Source organism: Poecilia latipinna, unplaced genomic scaffold, assembly GCF_001443285.1.
Source record: "Poecilia latipinna isolate Pla-1442-1.1 unplaced genomic scaffold, P_latipinna-1.0 Scaffold2779, whole genome shotgun sequence".
NCBI lineage: Eukaryota > Metazoa > Chordata > Actinopteri > Cyprinodontiformes > Poeciliidae > Poecilia > Poecilia latipinna.
Window position 1 is genome coordinate 10153 of NW_015115395.1, and position 18523 is coordinate 28675.

Consider the following 18523-nt stretch of genomic DNA (forward strand, 5'->3'; position numbering starts at 1 on the left):
AAAATTAAACAAACATAAAAATAATTGATGAGAAAAAAAAAAAAGAATGAAGAGAGGTGGGGGGGGGGGGGGGGGGGGCTGCTACCACCGAGTGCTAGACGTATGGATAAACGAATCGGCTTTTGTCACATTTAAAGTCATTCTGTCCAGTTTATTTCTGCCAGCTTGCACAACGGGCAGCCCAGTGGCCACCGTTGCAGGAAACGTCCGACTGCAGAGCTGCCGTCTCTGCCAGCTTTCAAGAACACTCAGTTAAGAGACAAGCCAATTAAGCTCAAAGGAGAAAGAGCCCACCTCAGACTCCTGTCCTCTGTTTTTAAATTCCCCTCAAACCAACTCACGCTTCCTCCCACTCAGATGCTCTTCTAAGGGAATCTGCTTACTCCAGCACATTTTGTCCAGCTCATTCTTTTTCTCCGTGTCCCTTTCACTTTGCAAGGGCATTCTAACACAAAGAAGTGTTCCTGCTGCTATTCCTCAGCAGACAGCCGATCATGAACAAGTTAAGCGTGCCTGACAACAAACTGCTTGGCTGCAATTTTTGGGCGTTTTTTTTTTTTTTTTAAATTAGAGACACGATATGTTATTTTAGTGAAATGGAGTTAAATAAAAGAGAGCAACTATAGCTTCCTTGTTGTTAGATATTTAAAAAATATATTAAATAACTTCACCCAGGCTAAATGGGTGTTCTTACTAACTAAACCAGGGTGTCTCTTCAACATGGTGTTCTGATGTAAATAAAAGAAATGCATTGTATTATTTCTCCACCTCTGTGACATATAGCCAATTTAACTCAAAACAAAAATTAACTGTAATGGGGAAAGTGTAAAAATTAAAGAGTCTAGTCAGAGGAATGCTAACAGGATAAATAAGAATCACACTATTGAACAGTCCTGAAACTAACAAGAAATCTTTGAATTATTAGCAATACTAGCCTTATCTGATTTTGTCCCTGTTTGAAATAACAATATTATGGTGAATCTATGGATTAAAAACAAATAGCCTGGGGTTACTTGTGATATTCATATCTGGAAAATGGACTTTTTTCTGTTTCTTTCTTAAAAGGTACAGTTTGCTTTGACTAGTGAGAAAACAATAGAGGGAAATATTTCCTCATTCAGATGTTTTCTGAAATGTATCAAACTATGATACATTTCGTATTGCAGACTATTAGCCTGCAATAGGATAATACCTATTGCAGACATTATCCAGCCATATTTAATGGTGATGAAGACAACTGAAGGATCCACTGGAGTCTTCTGTGGGTGTAAATTTCTTCTTGTAGATATTATATCTTTTAACTTTGCACATATTTTCTATGCAAAGAACATAAAGTAAAATAAAGAATAAACAATAAGGAAGTGCACAAATGTGGGGTGGAAAGAAAATTACATACTGTCTTTATGATTTTTTTTTTTTTTTTTTACAAATAAAAAGTAAAAAAAAAATTGGTGCATTAGCATCTAGCCACTTTAACTTCTAAATAAAGGCGTGTTTCGTTGAGCCTCTCCTCAACGAAACACGGTGGTGGCTGCATTATGCTGTGGGAATCCTTTTGTCCAGCAGGGATGGGGAAGCTTGTCATGGAAAGAATCACCTAAAATGAAAGCTCAGACCTAAATGCAAATGGTTAAAAAATAATGTTCACAGTTACTTTCCGTCCGTTCTGAATGAGCTTGAGCCGTTTTATAAGCAAGAATCAGCAAAACTTTATGTCTCTGGAAAGCTGGAACCAAATCGATTGCAGCTATACTGGAGCATTGAAAGGCGGTGCTACAGAGTATCAACTTAAAAAGGTTCAATACAAATGCAATCCATACTTTTGACATTTTTATTTGGGGGGGGGGATGAGTGCATATATAACTTCCTGTTAATTTACCATCATTCCAACTGTGATTGGATCTGAAAACATTACAGTAGAAAATACTTTTGTAAGTAAATAAAGCATTTGTGCACTACAACTACCTGTGTGAAAACCAGAGTCCCATTTACGCAACACCAACGCAAAAGCCTCAGCCTTCAGGAGCCAACTTTTAAAGCAAACACACATGCGATCCCTCACTGTCGGCAGGGTTATTAGTTGCCAGGGAAACATGTTGCTCACAAAATCAAAGTCCAATCTGAGTTGGTAAATCTCCATACTGTCTCCTGCAGCCTCTCGCAGTTCTGCAGAGAGTCAGCCAAATCCATTACGTCCAGCTGATGACAAATCGTGTTGACCGTTCCCAGCAGCTCCACGGGGGCTTGGTGACACGGTCAGAGCGTGTTGTGTAACACAGTTTCCCCAAGATGCCGTGCTGCTTCCACTAAGCTAATGATCAACTGGGGTCAGACGTCGTTTAAGTGGAGGCTGTTAAAAACCCAGGGACAGGGGAGGCGAGAAACCGATCAGTCGAATGTGAGACTTCTTATCTCTTCACTCGAGTGTGTCTGTGGCCTTCACCGGGACATTTCTGGGACATCTCGCTTCACGTGACACGGCAGACGAGACACAAGGCCGCAGAGGGGTGAATTCTGATAACCAGAGAGAAAAAAAACAACAAAAAAACGGGAAAACAGACGCAAAGAGAGGAAAGAAAGACCTGAGAGTGATGTGAAAAAGTAAACTGAGATTTGAGAACCTGAATCCGCAATTGATCCCTAAAACTAATTCTTTTTATGTGCTTTAATGTTGTATAACTTACGTTTCAAGTAGATTCCTGTTTCGGAACAAAGCAAGATGGTTCCAGTAATGTAAATACAGCATTACAAGCAAACTGCAGGATGCATCGATATGAGATAATAAACTATTTTTTTGTGCATTTTTAGAAGAACTGCTAAATAACAGTGTGGATGATTTGGAGAGCAGAGACAAATGTCGCCGTCTCTGAGTTTGCTTTTTTAATCTTGCAAAGTTTTTACCTACAACTACTTCCCACAGCTGGGATTTTGCAAACCAAAACAAAAATACTTTTTTAATGTCAGCTTGCATTTTCTCTGCCTCTTTCTGTTAAAACAACTTGGGGGGGGGAGAAGAGACATTTTGATCGTCACTGTTAAAATATTTTGATTTTAGGCTACAACTGGATCACTGCTTTAAAATATCCTGCCACTAATCATTTTTGAAACTGTAAAGGTTGAATAAAACTTTTATTACGCCACAATAAAAGCAGTAAAACTAAAGTTATGGTTTTGATGGGCCTTTAAACCCAACAAAACAAAACTATTCTAAAAATACTGTTTTGTTGGACCTTTAAATCTTAAAAAAAAAAAACATTAATAAACATATACAGTGTACATAAAAAGTGCATAACTGTTAAAATGTCAGTCTGTCGCAATAAAAAAATGTCACCATAACAATAACATAATCATCCATCTTTAATGTGACATGTACATATATCCTGTACAACTCAAATGGAAAGCAAACAAATCTGGTTGCAGCAAACTAATACTATGTTAATTCATTTTCAGCATTTAGTCTTCTTTGGTAGGAGTCTATCAGCATATTTGTTCTCTCTATATTGTCCAAATCTCAGATTGTAGACATACATATTTTACATGTTACCTCACAGACGGTCTGTCAGATTTACTTTTGAACCCTGGCTTGGGCTACACAATAAAATATTAAATATGGCCATACTTTTTTGTTGATGATGTCTAAAAACTATCCATAGCATCACATATCCACCATCATGTTTCACTGAGTACATGGTGTTTTTGGTGACTGTTATTTTTGTGCAAAAAAAAAAAAAAAACCTTCTGGAAATGAGTCCATAAAGATCAATTTTGTTTCATTTGACAGTAATAAATTCTCCAACCAGATTTATGGAGATTTTTAGTAAGGTGTTAACATTTTCTTTGGATGAAAATCATTTTCTCTTTCAGCCATAAAATATGAGCCAGAAATTCCTGCAGTTACTTTGGCAGCTTCCCTGCAGAGTCTCCATCTTGTCTGGACTGGTGTTAGAGAAATATCACCTTAGATCAGTGAAGACCGTCACACTGTGGACGCTGCACACATAATGTTGTGGAATTGTTTTACAGCCTTCTCCAGAATGATACCTTTCAAAGACGAGATCCCCTTGATCACTGTGCAGTTTCAAAACTTCACAGTTTCAAACGCTGTTTGAACCCTGAGCAGCCATTAGATGCTCTTACAGCTGCTGTACAAAAGCGTTCAGACCTGTTGAAATTCTCCCATTTCAACATTTCCTCATTTGCACCTTTAGGTAAAAGAAGCAAATGAGAAAATGTAAGAAAAACAGTATATTTTCTTTTCTCTTACACTTTCCCATTAGAAGGTTATTTTTGTTTTTAGTTAAATTGGCTACATGTGACAGAGGTGGAGAAACACTGCAATGCTTTTCTTTTATTTACATGTGTTACATCACAAAAACCTGGCATCTTAGCAGGACTGTGTAGGCCTTTTAGAGCCACTGTTAAACACCCTCACAATGAACACAAAGAAACATAAATAAGAGCCAAAAATATGAAACTGGTATGTTCGTTTTCTCCTTTAGAATCAAGTGGCAGAACAGGAATGCCTTCTTCTCTTTTATGGAGCAGTTTCACTTGGTAAGAAGGGCTTCCATAGTTTCTAAACTCATTTTTTATTCCTATATTGGATTACTTCAAGCCATTTCTCAAGCACTTAGATGAATACAATACTCTCTGTTTCCCAGAGCCTTTTTGTCTTACTCAAGATTGCATTAGCATGCAGTAGGGGGTCGGTGGAGGCGGAAACACAGTCTGATTTGTCTCAGAACAGAAAGCTCTTTTCCACAGCAAACCCTGATTCTACCCACAGCACAAATGCCTCTTGTTGGCGGGTTTCAAACACCTATATTTAAAAGATAAACAAATAGACAATTTCTGTGTAAAAAAAACAAAAAAACAATCAAACTCCTGGCATGCCGATCTCATGAGGCACAGTTGCTTACTGCGTTTGAATACAGATGACATGAAAACAGGCCATTTGTATGGCGGCTTCTTAGCAGCAGCAGCAATAAAACGTGCCACCTGAAAGCTGGGCATCGGTACCGAATGAAAAACCGACAGCAGGTCTAAAAAGAGGGTAGGAGGAAATCCTTGGGAGAAGCGAACTTGATCGCAGAGACAGAACATTACGAGGAACAGGCAGGAAACCACAGAGAGCCTGCTCTCTGCACAGCTCTGTTGCCCAGGGCAATCCTGCGGGAGATCGGATCCAAACAGAATTTAATTTTTACCTCAACTCTTACAATCCCCTCTTGTATTTTTTGCCACTGAAACTTACTCCTTTAAATATTAACATGAAGAAGAAGAAGAAGAAACATGGGAGTTATTAGTCACTCTGAGGACATGATTTCTGGATATTGTGATCCAACAGTTGGAACGAGAGTCACAAGCATAAACTTTTCACTGCGGCGCAGGACTTCAAAAAGCTTAACAAATCAACACCTCTCAGTTTCATAAAGCATAAAGTGATCTCACTCTGTTTTCTGATGATGCTCTTCCCTCCGATCCAACCCTGACAGAAGACCTCATGATCTCCACACAGCCGCTCTTCGTCTATGACCTCAAAGATCTGAGACATCACCAAGCCAGAGGTGGAATATGGGCCCGGGGTGGGGGAGTGGGGGGGAGCCAGCGCCAGAACCTACAACCGGCTTCATCTGATCCGCAGCTGCACGCGCTGACAAACAGGACCACCGGAACTCTGGCTGTTTTCACTATAGGAGTGTCCTCATTAAGTCAGAGCCCTGAAATGTTTACTCCTGCATTTGTTTGTTTTAATTTCATCTGTGCGCCACAGCGTAAGGGCGTGTGTGTGGGTGTGTGTGTGTCAGAGGGCCTTCCTGGATAAATAGGATATAACGGTGAAACTCTGCAGGTCACCTGCTGCTCTGAACTTTGAAGCACAACAGCTGGAGAAAATAAGGCAGAAAAATAATGTGCTCGGAAATTAAACAGAAGACATGTGTGCACCGACGCGTGTTACGGCCAGAAAGCAGATGGATGTAAGTTGTCTGGTGAAAAGAGGACGATCTGGTCTCCAAAAAGCATCGATTTTTAGAAGAAGAGCTCAACAAACATGATCTTTGCTTTACAGAGTTCTTGAAAGACAAATGCATGGTCCAGTAATCCAAATCCAAAACCCCGTTTGAACAATGAGTGACATCATCTCCTCTTAAGTTGCCATGCAAAAGTGTTCAGACCTGTTGAGATCCTCCCATTCCATCACAATGCAGCAGCGAACTTCGATGTGTTATACAGAGATTTTGTTTGCTACGCCGACAAAAAGCCTAACTCTGAGACAGAAGGGAAGTGGTACATGGTTTACAACTTTTAGCTGTGAACTTTAAAAACTTACAAAGCCTTACTAAGCCCAGCAAAAAAAAAAAACCTAAAATACAGAACTAAATCCAAAAGAGAATGTGTGGAAAAACCTAAAAGCACCGCTTACAGACACGATTCCCCCAATTTTCACAGAAAATTATCATTATTTTAAGCTGTAGCTCTGCTACATCACTGATTATGCATCACTTTGTGTTGTTGTATCATATAAAATCAATGTAAGGCCAACTAAATCTAGGTGGGTGAATACTTTTACAGGGCACTGTAACTAACCTCCACAAAGCAAACATGTTTTCAGGTAACTGTTCCCCAATTTAAATGGACAAAACAAGCTGAGATCTGGAAGACGATCTAAACATTTACCTCAGATCAAAACCTGTTCCACTGAAAAGTCACATCTGCACAAATACAAACATCATCTCAGAGAAAATTATCCTCGCATCTTTGCACAAAATTCATAATCGGACCACATCCTAAATAAACCTGATGTTTCACTTCTGCAGATGGACTCCCAGGGGGAAAACATGAATAAATAAATATCCAATACAGCATAATAAACGTCTAGAATTAGACACTTTAAATTGCAGAATGAGTATGAATATATTAGTATCCCAAATTAGATTGTTTTCTGACAGATGTTGTCCTTGGAGACGGACAAAAGTCTTCTTTATTTTACAATCCGATGAATAGCACAACATGAAACCTGTTTGGATCACTAGGTGAACAGAACTTGTTCATCTTACACAGGATCTGCTGATGCTGTGAAGTTAGTCAGATGAAAGAACTATTATTTTCTGAAACAAATCCTGTACACTGTGTACAGCTATGAATGAGAGTGAGGTGTATGAGAGGACAGTAAACTACAAACTACAAACTCTACTGAAGTATTCCTTAATCCGTTCACAGACACCAGAAGGAAGTTTTTCTCTCTGCCTCAGCTGGGCATTAAGGGTCTGAATTGCATCCCATGCCTGGACCTTGAAGCGTTTTCCCATGAGATAACAAATAAAGACAGGAAGTCTCCGAGGGGCCCTGGCTTAACTTGGACCAATGTGGTTCGATAGTAGCCAAATTAGGCTAGTTCTCATGTTGGCAAGAGGGGGGGAAAAAACAGGAAGCTGCTGGACAGATGGGTGCCAAGACGGACTGGCACAGTGAACTAAATCAGTTCAAGAGAAAATGCTGAAAAAAAATCATCTTTGGGATTGATTTCATAGAAACTTTTATTCTCTATTTACTAAGGGGGACCCAGTATGGTTCCTTGGACAGTTTAGGGTAGATCTATGGGCTAAACAAAACATATTCGCTACATTGTTTTTGCACAAAATCATTCTTAGATAATGAGATTTCTGCCTATTTTGAGCTCCTTTCAGAATCAGCTGTTTTAGTGCTTAATGTCACTTTAAACTCAAATAAGCTGCTGCTAACTCTACATTCACACTCGCACCTGAAAATGGCCCCAAACAGATGCGCAGTTATACAAGCGTACATCTTTGACCCTGAATCAGACCCACAAGCAGAGGTAGAGCCTCCTGCACAACCAACAAGAATCCAGCAAGTGGTTTCTGAATAGTAAGTCAACAACAAAACACTTATCTTTTCCAGCAGCCATTGTACAGTGAATACAGCGGTAAAACCAGCTGACCAAACGTGCTGGAGCTCCACTTGGGTTGCTAGGTGATAACCAGGGCTCGGCTCGGGTTGCTAGGTAAGGAGGCTGGCTTCGGTTGGGGTTGCTAGGTAACGCCTCAGTGCCCATCATTGAGCACTGAGGCTCAATGATGAGACAACAACAGTTGATTGTTAAGTCAGCTGTTGTGACTTAACAATCGAATAACATTAATTTATTGCCAAAAAAAAAAAGCTAGATGGTTTTTAAAGTACTTATAGGCTGTTTTAAAAAGCAGTTGAGACCCAAATGGGAATACAAAAATGTTGAATTTTTAAATAATCTTGTGAAAAATCCTATGCATTCTCTGCAGTAAAAGTTGGTGATTTTCAATTATTTGATCTAATTTCATAATTTACTTAAATTAAAACACAGTTAAAGAACTAACAAATTAGAAATGTACTTGAGGGCTGAAAATAAGCTTATTTAGTTGATTTAATATGCATCAAAATAGCCCATTAATTGTATGTATAAGCCAGAAAAACTCTGCAGAAGCACAAACAATGATTAACCACCTACTGGAGCTGTGACTGATTTATAGTAGTAAAGTCAAGTAAAGTTCAAGCAAGCAACAATAGCAATATTGGAATGATTGATGGCCTCATGCCATGCGTTGGTCTGTTTCACGCTTCAATATTTCCAGCATTAAAGACAGCATTAAAAGTTTACTTCAGTGTGGCACACACATATTCACATTTTGAATGTTTTACCCGCTCTAGAATGTTTTTAGCATGTTTCAAACCAGTTTTACAAAAAAAAAAAAAAGACCACATCTTATAGCAGACAGTAGGAAACGAACGAAAAGTTGTCTTTCTGCCGGAGAACTCACCGCTGTAGAAACGGATCATGCAGCTGAGGTCAGAGTTGGCCGCTTCGTCCTGTACTCGCACCGGGTCTGCGTAACCCATCGACGTCAGGTAGTCGTAAACCATCTGGAGGGGACGCTCGCTGGGGTCCAGCCTCCTGCAGGATCGACAGCATCCAGGTTTGGTGTGGCAACAAGGACAACCAGCTTTGGAGTGAAATATATGTCTAGAAGAGGACCTGACCACAGATTTCAATAAAAACTCATAAGACGCAATGATCTTTCAGGGCTGTGGAGCCACCAACAAATGTTCAGAGAAATCTTTTGCCCTGCTGATAGTTGAGTTGCCTGGAAGAGCAACGCAACCAGAGTTGAAGAAAACTAAAAAGAAAAAAATAAATAAGAACATTGTTTAATTTATTGGTTTCAAAAGTAGAAATTCATTTTTCATCTTTCATTATTACATGATGATTTATAAATGTTTAATCTTTTTGGAATGACCCCTTTCTATTTGGTATAAATATATTTATTCCTTGTTATTCTTCAGCGATTCACAGTATTCACATCTCTAGGACATTTTGTCACACTCAAAGTACAAACTTTAGTGCAGTCAGTCCAGACTTGCAGTGACAGACAAAACTCAAAATGTGGCATTACGGTGACGTGGAAGGAAAATATACATGGTGTGAAAAAAATGGTTATGCAAAACAGCTGAACGTTCCTGTATTTAGCTCCAAGTACTCTGACCAGCTTCCCTGTTTGTGCTAAAAACAAAGCATCGCTATGACCGCGGGACATCAGTGTGATGTCGCTTTTAGGTTTGAGCCATGCACAGAGCTTGACTTGAGGAAAATGACATTCGATCAGAGCTCCTACTTCCAAATGTTTGCTGTGTCTCCAAACTACAAACAGAACTTCCTGCTTCTCTCCATTCACACATAGAGAGATTTGCATTGTGCACATCAGCTTTATAGATACTGATAGCAGAGTTTCAATGGGCCTTTTGGCTTGTTCAGTGATTAATGCTCTCTTTTCTCTTCCTGTTAGGTAGACGGCCATATCGTCGCTATACGCTTCCCATTTCCAGATGATGAATTGAACAGTGCTTGGCACACTGTTTTACGACGGTTAGGGTTCCTGTTATGTCTGCATAACAGAAAGGTATGTTGGCACTTTTCCTCTAACTGCTCATCTTATCAGTGGTGAGCTCATAAAATCATAACTCTGCAATGTTTTTTTTTGTTTTTCAATATCTGACTGGATGAGCTTCAAGAGCCATCTAAGTTTATATTTACATTGAAAGGTAAAGTGATTTAAAAGGCCCCTGATATCGAACTGCATTCTCCTCCAGGGAAAAAAAAAACATTTAACACCAATGTTAGGGCTTGGGAGTCTCTTTCAGGACATTTCCAAAGGATGACTGTAGCTGGGGGGGAACTCCAGGAATACCCGCATCGTGTAGGAGGGATTACATGCCCAGTCTGTCCAGAAAAAGCAACTAATGGATCCCTGAGGAGGAGCGAGCTGCTGGGAAAAAAGAACCCTGGACCGGCTCGGTAACCCTCTTGGAACGGGATACCCACCAGGACAGGGATAGACGGTCCAAAAATGGAAAGCACGGATCGACACGACTCAACCTGTTATCTTATTAGGTTCTGGTGTAAAAGCAGAATTGCCAACAGAAAATGTCATTATAAAGGGTCAAAGATTGCCTGAAAGCTGCACATTATCACCACACACTGCTAAAGGCACGGAAGAAAAGCTTCTCTTTCAAAGAAAAATAATCTACAAATTGTTTCAAAACTTTTGGGTTGAAAGTCAAATATCTTACAGGTTTAAGAGACCAATATATTCCTTTAGTGATCAAATTCGTATTTGACTAACATTTTTTGGCTCCTCAGCAAAATATTCTTTAGTTGTCACCCTGCTATAGAGACATCCACTTCTGTTATTGTCTCAAGCTCTCGCTGGTGAGCTTGAGATGATTGTTCATGCTTTTGTCTCATCGAGATTGGATTATTGTAACAGTCTGTTCACATGTCTTAACAAAAGGGAGTTTGCGCGTTTGCAGGTAGTACAAAACTCAGCTGCACGCCTGCTCACTTGCACTCACAGGAGGGAACATATTACACCCATCCTCAAAAGCTTGCACTGGCTGCCTGTACCTTACAGGATGCACTACAAAATCCTGGTACTGACTTTTAGAGCTCTTCATGGACAGGCGCCAGACTATATTAAGAACCTCATCCAGCCTTATGTTTCGACTAGGAGCCTCAGGTCGTCCAATCTGAACTTGCTGATGGTTCCTCGGACCCTTTTTAAGACTCGAGGAGACAGATCTTTTACAGCTGTGGCGCCTCGCCTCTGGAATGAGCTACCTTGTACCATTCGATCTCTGGATTGTATAGACACTTTTAGGAAACAACTTAAGCCCCACTTTTTTAAACTTGCTTTTTAGCGTAATACTGTGTTTTATTGTTTTGTATGTTGCTTTTAATTTATTTATTTTTACATTTTGTGCAGCACTTTGTGACTCTGGTCTGTGAAAAGCGCTATAGAAATAAAGTTTACTTACTTACTTACTTACTTATAGATTGCAAAACTGCAAACTGTGACTAACTACCCTACTAAACAACAAATGGTCATAAATCTCTTTCTCTCTTTATATGAATCAACCTAGGAAAAGTCAAAATGGGGCTTTATAAAGTACAGTTGAAGCCTCATTAGTTTTAGCACCAATGATCTAAAAAAAAAACACCCCAATCTTTAACATCGTTCATTTTCTCTATAAGCTAAATGTACAGAAATTAGTGGGTTGTTGTTTTGTTTTTTGTTTTTTTTTTTAAAGTGTGAAATCCCTTCATTTTATTAAAATCCATTCTGCACATATTCGGCAGGTATGTTAATAACTGCAGAGAACACTGCATAAAAATAGTTTTGTTGGTACCACACAATGACAGCCAAAACTTTCACTCACAGTCCATGAGTAAACTGAGTGAACCGTCACACTCACACAAGATAAGGCGCTGAGATTTAAGCTGAAGCCGAGCGCTTATTTTCTACAATATCATATTCCCCACTTTGGTTTTTCCAAGAAAGAGCAAAAGAACAAATTCCTTCCTGGTCACGGATCAGTGAGCCAGACAGTCGGAGGGTCATTTGCTGTTTTGCAGAGGGCCTGCTGAGGACCTGAAGGGGGTGAACGCACCTTGAGGGTAAAATCGGTGAGGTGCTGTGGGAGTTTGGGATCAAACGGTATGTTTTGCATTCACTCAGGCTAGTTCACCGTGACATTCTGCTTAAACTATAAAAATTATGTCTGTTTAGCTAATAATCCTTCTGCATTGCCTACATCCTAATGCAAGTCAATACACTTATGGCAGCTGTGTCTCTAATGGAAGAGACGCGCTTCCTTCACAGGCTATAGCGTCTCACGTTTCACTTCCAGTTCTGCTGCGCAGCTGAGACGCGAGGCGTTTCTGATCTTCCAGAAATGTTTTTCTTTCTCTTCTACATGATTTCACATTAGGCAGCGGTTTTGGTTCTTTTGGAGCGCGTGAGGATTCTGGTTTGGAGCGGATCCACAGAAGACGTTTCTGCAGGACTGACTGCAGCTGCTCGATCTTGATGTCAGCAAAGTAATTGCTATTGTTTAATTCAGAGTTTGCAAGACGTTTCCAAGAAAAAGCCCCACTCTACATCATCAGCTTGGCTTCTTCATGCAACTTCATGTACTGCACAGAGCATTTACCTGACAAGGTCTCCATGCAGCTGAACGTAGAGTCCCTGTCCGTTTCTCTGAGCACAGAGCTCCTCCACGCTGGTGCTGGTGGAGCAGAGCACCAACTGCAGGTCTGTCTGTGGGGTGGAGGAGGCCTGTGGGCCGGAAGCAGGCGGCTGGGGGTCCACGGCGCCGCCGTAGAGACACACACAGCCTCGCTGGGTGTCCCCCTTCAGCCAGTCACGCTCTCGTGACCCGAATCTGGTTTTCCTTGTCGTGCAGCTCCGGCTCCCGTTCCTCTTCATGTTGCGCTGCGGAAACAGGGAGGTCTCTTCAGAACATGTTGCTAAAGAGTTTGAAGGAGGTTCAAAACCCAGCAACGACAAGAAACACGAGTTACTGCTCACCAACTGGACGATTTGTTTGATTCACTTTCATAAATATAGTTTTACAGCTTTTTGAATGGAATTAAAGAGGCAGCGAATGAAAAAGAAAAGTACATATATTAATCTGTCATTGCTGTAGCAAAGAAATATTGAAAACTGAAGTTAATTTTCCCCCCCTCAATATCACTGTAAAACAGTAACAAGAGCGTCAATGTGGTGTCACTGAGTCACATGGTTGATAGGCTAATTGATCGTTTAGGAGGCAAACCTTTTTCTGTCCTACCATCACAAACAGTAAAACTTTACTTTTTAGCTATACGTGAATCATGAGTTTTTGTTAAGTGAGATTATGCTTGAAAATATGTAAAAATGTGGAAAAGCACCTCATCTGTGGGCATCAACTATTCAAACATTTCATACATTCATGTTTTATTTGGTTAAAACGAAAAATTTCCCAACATGTTTTTTCTCCCCATTTTATAAACGTACTTAAAAAAGCTGGAGTTCTCTGATGATGCTTCTAACATAAAGAAACATTTATTTCAAGACTTAAGACACCTCTGCTGAATAAAGATGCAAACTTTTACAGTTTTGCAGTTTTCATTGCTAACTGTGCTTGCTGTAAAGAAAAGCAAAAAAACATCAACCAGCTGTGAGAGTCGGTGTAAAAACACTTCCCCTGCTTTTTCTGAAGCAGCACTCTCCACAAGTTAGGACTCACTTCAAATCTTTGGTTAGCAAAATTACCAAAAACTCCAGAACATTATATATATGTGTGTATTTGATTGTTGTGTTTTGCTTAACACTTGTTAGGTGAGTTTCATTACAAAAAAAAAGCTAAGCTACAAACCAGTAATGTGATGCTAAGCAATATGATGCTCAGCTAATTAAACTCCAATAATTCCAGCTGCACGTGACAAGAGACACTAAATCACTTTATCATGGTTTCTAACATATTCTTACCATCAGGCATGTTTGTGTCACTGAGATTAAGCTCAAGATATTCTAGACTTTTCTTAATACAAACTTCCAACAAACATACAATCCATGCTTTTGTCAAGGATAAAATTAATTTTTCACAACTTACAAAAGGAAAACATGTTGATGATGTTGTACGGGTGAGAACACAAACTGAGCTAATTTAGTCAATAACGTACTTAATAACGCATTGAATAACTCTCTTACAATTGAGATAAGTTCCAGATAAAAAAAGAAAAAACCTCAGAAGCAGATTTTTTTTTTTTTTTTTGCCAAATTAAAGCAACTCCACTCCCAAAATTGTCCCAGCAGTTCAAACAAATGCTATTTTTGTGCAGTCGCATTTACATTAGAACAATGATTTCTAGCTCTGTAGCCAGGAGTCCAACACAGTTGTGAAGTTTCTCTGATTCAACACACGGGATCCAACCGAATGAGTGAGAAGCAGAACTCAAGACCTAACAACAGGATGAGGAGATAATGAAACCGTTTAAATCAGAACAAGGAAACGTCTTAAAGATGCAGGACAGGAACTGAGCTACCACTCCATTAAATGTTCATTTGGAGGTCTTCATGTTGCTGTGTGCTCCATTATCACAACTTTCCCATTTGAACTTCATTGTAAATAACCACAGTTTTTGTCAATAACCTTTAAATTCAAATGTGACAGAAGTTTAAAAGTTCAAAAAAAGACTTTGAGTAAACCATTATTATTATTATTATTATTTGAGATTGCAGCTGTTTAAGAATAGCAATCTTCTTTTGTCTTGACCAAGTAATTAGCTAATTATACATATGCATCTTGTCCAGAGTGCCCTTTCACCAATGGGAAACAAAAGCACCAAAAACATAAAAATAGAAAAGATTGCCCTGATCACGTCTTCTAAGACTAATGGATGCCCAGTCAGCAGCGGTTGGGCACCGTAATGACACTGCAGGAAAATATGACTATGCACTTCAGATGGTTAATAGTTAAAGTTTGTATAACTAAAGGGCCATTTCACTGTTTTTCAAGGAATCTGAAGTCTAGTTCCAGTTCAAAATCTGAAATGCTCAACCAGGTCAAACCTGTATATTATGAAAGATTGTTCTGAACAGCTTTGAGTTTTGAAACATATTCAACATATAAATATAAAGAACCCCACTTATAAAAGAGTCTCATTTTGTTCATTCTTATTTTGCTAGCCAACTATGTGGTGAAAGTCAAAAATTAAAAGCAACATGGAGAGTAGTAATCCTAAATACCAACCCTATCTTGAGGTGAATGAAGATACAGACTAGAAATTCTGAATGTCTCCATTTTGCTTAAACTATAATTTATTTTCAAACACGGCTAAATTTGACATAATTACTACATAGTCTTAAACTGAACAGACATGTCTGACATCTGACAAGAGATATCACCCTTTCACTGAAGACAGCTAACATTTGGGCTCGTTTTACTGAACATTTTAACTGGTACCTACATTTAATTTTTTTTAAAATAACACACCAAGGAGGACTAACTCCCTGTAGATGCTTGCCAAACATCATTTTTAAAATCATCAGAAACCTGGGCAGGACTAGGCCTTCCTGTAACACATCTAAACACCCCAGTGTGTTTGGTAGGTCTCTTGGTATTAATTGGGTTTTGGTGCGCTCCTCCCTGAATGACAACCATCATAACAGGCGTTACATAACATTGCAAGGATGCATTTGAAATCATGCACTTTGCCCTGCTCGGTGATCCGCTGCAGCGGGCTACGAGGCAAATCTTTCCCCGTCGCCAGCGCTCTGTCCTGCCTGATTCACCCGGGGGGGCACAAACCCTCCCACCATGACCTGCCTTCAGCACTCGGATCCCGGTTGCAGAGTGAGCTCCGGGACCGCTGCGGCTGCCGCGACCCGCAGTCCGGCTCAGCCCCGCCTGATGGACCACCGTGTCCGGCTGCCTGTCAATACAAGCCCCGTTGTCTCCGGCATCGCCTCCCTTCTTGATGTCGGCTCGGATGTTGATCGCAGGGACCGCTGTGCTGTTATCCTCCTCCTCCATCGCCATGTATGTCCCCCGCCCCCCTGTTAGCAGCCTCAAAAGGCAGGAGCGTCCCCGGAACACGGCTGGTAAATTCCCACAGGGAGAGGAAAATTCATCCTGTGTCGGCGCTGCGACGCCATATCCCGACTAATCTGACTGCTGTCACACAGGCCTGCCCGCCTGCCGGGGAGCTGATCAATAAACATTACAGGGGCGGGTTCAGGCTTTCCTTTAACTCTCACTGGTCCTGTCAGAGGGGAGAGGCTTCAAGTGAATAATAATGAGTTTTATCACTCAAAAAAAAAAAAAAAAAAAGGTTCAAGTGGAGTTACAGTTTAAGTTCTGACTGTATTTAGGCAACAATTAACTTAAATGTAAAACATTATTGTAAAGCAGAGGACGCCAACTTCCTATTATGTGTAAAAACCAATAGTGAACTTCTTTGGGACTCAGGTTACATCTAAGTTATTTTTTGCTCATCCGATGCTTGTGTGTCTTCCTGTTCTCATGCTGTAGTAGTAGTTTTATTTTCATAGCCCACATTCCTCGGGGTAAAAATAAAAAACATGGTTACAGATGACATGTCGACCACAAAACTCGACAGCAAACAAAAACAAATCAAGTGAAACAAACATGCTGTACTGGGGAAGTGGTAACTTAGATTTGCGGCAGTGCTTTGTAAAATGATTCATGTGATATGCAATCACTGAGAAGTTTACAAAAATATGCACAGTTTTCCATTTTTTTTAATGAATAGAAATGTGAAAATTGTGGAGTGCATTTGTCCTCAGCCCTGCCTAATGAACATTTTTGCAGAGCTAACTTTGCAAATCATTAGCAGTAAGTCTTTGGCCATTGTTTTTTCAGAAAATTTGCACAAGCTCAGACTGAATGGCAAGCATTTGACATTTTAATTTTAAGCATTATTGAGAGACCACTCAGATTCCACTTTTAGAAGTTTACTAAATGACTAAAAAAGTAAGTTATTTCATTTATATTTAGTCGTAACAATATGTCACAACCTGTAAAATGATCGGAAAGGTGGAACAAATGAATGTGCAAGTGCATTAGAGGTCAATACCTAATTATTGATTTATTCTGGATCTTCAAATCAATAAAAAAAAAATAAAAAAACGACCAATTTCAGATTCTACCTCTGAGAAAAAGTTACTCATTTTACTGATCAATGATAATAGTAGAGAAAAATGTGCATTCATTTGTCATCTGCCTGAAAAACTAAACGTGTTCCTGGATCCTGTGTTGTGGCCTGGCTGTCTTGGATGACGGATTCCTGCTGCAGTCGTGGTTTGCTGGAGGACATCCCTCCCATCACCGAGCCGCGCTCACGTCTCCTCCTCATGACCGCATATGCTATTTTCACTAAAACAAACTCCTTCCATTTGGTGAAGACAGATGGCGGCCCGTCCTCAGTCTGGTTCTGCTGGAGTCCTCCGCTCCGCTGTTGCAGTCGGTGTAGCGTCCCGGTCGAAAAGATGGTCTCTATAACTGATGGTTCACGTTTCTTTATTTTAACAGCCTTTACACATGAACACACCGTAAGAGCTATAAACATACAAATAAAACACCATTAGTAATTCTTAGTGGTTCTAACTTTTTTCCTTAACCTAGAAGATTTACTTTATGTAATAACATTCCATTTACAATACATGTATTTAATTAACTAACATTTATATATTACAAATTAACTAAAATGTATTCTAACTGTTTCAACTGTTCGACAGTTAATCAAATAGTAACACCATTTCATATTGAAACAAACATCACGTTCAACAAATACAATACTCTCGTCAAAACACCCACCTTGTTCCCTCATCAACCAAGCGCTAGTTAATTGATTGCCTGGACCCTAGTTGAACTATTTCTTAGTTATCTCCACTCAACTGTGACTCGTATGCTCGCTCTCTGCACTATCTCCAAAACAGCCAACAGACAGTTACCGCTAGAAGCCCGGGTATATCGCCTAGCAACCTTAACCCCTCCAAAACCCTCTTTAAATCAAAACATCAAACAACAAAACAAACAAAAAATCAATTACATACATGCATCAACAAAGTTATTTACAGTCGGGATCCCCTCGGTAAGACGCATTTCAATGTCTAACGGTACTGTTTTTTTCAGATACGGCTTTGGACTGAAACCCAACGTATCTGAGTAGTTTGTGTACACCGTTTGTGGTATTTTTTTATTATTATTTTTTTGCAAGTCCAGTTGCATCACAAACTCACTTTAAAAAAAAAAAAAAAATCAACTGACTTCCTCGCCTCCCACCCCCCCAAAACTGGATAATAATCTTAAATGGCAGCCAAATTAACACAAGATTGAAACACAATCAACCTTTTTCTATGTTCATCTATATCTCTGGATGTAGATCTCACAGAAAAACCTGAGGGGTGAGCAGAGAACAGTGGTTCTCAATACATTTAATGGTAAAGATTTTATGCATTTACTTCAAGGCTTATTATCAACCTTTAAACAGGGGTGATTAATACATGTTGCATTTTGTACATGTAAAAATCAGTGATTCAAATTTAAACTTCCTGTTCTGGCAAATTGACTTGAATGAGAAGAAACAAAAGCAGCTGATTAATGCACTTCATTCAGGAAAAGAAAATCC

At 39.7% G+C, this 18523-nt stretch overlaps 1 protein-coding gene across 1 annotated transcript in view; it reads right to left on the reverse strand.

Annotated features, from left to right (window-relative positions):
- Positions 1-16098, reverse strand: part of LOC106939128 (PH domain leucine-rich repeat-containing protein phosphatase 2-like) — a gene marked incomplete at its 3' end in the record, with an annotated part of 26017 nt that extends 9919 nt beyond the window's left edge. The window contains exons 1-3 of the mRNA XM_015021434.1: positions 15700-16098; positions 12541-12821; positions 8814-8947 (exon numbers count right to left, since the gene is read on the reverse strand). Coding sequence (XP_014876920.1) covers positions 8814-8947; positions 12541-12821; positions 15700-15912 — 628 coding nt within the window. The remainder of the gene's footprint in view (positions 1-8813; positions 8948-12540; positions 12822-15699) is intronic.
- Between the last annotated feature and the right edge of the window lie 2425 nt (positions 16099-18523).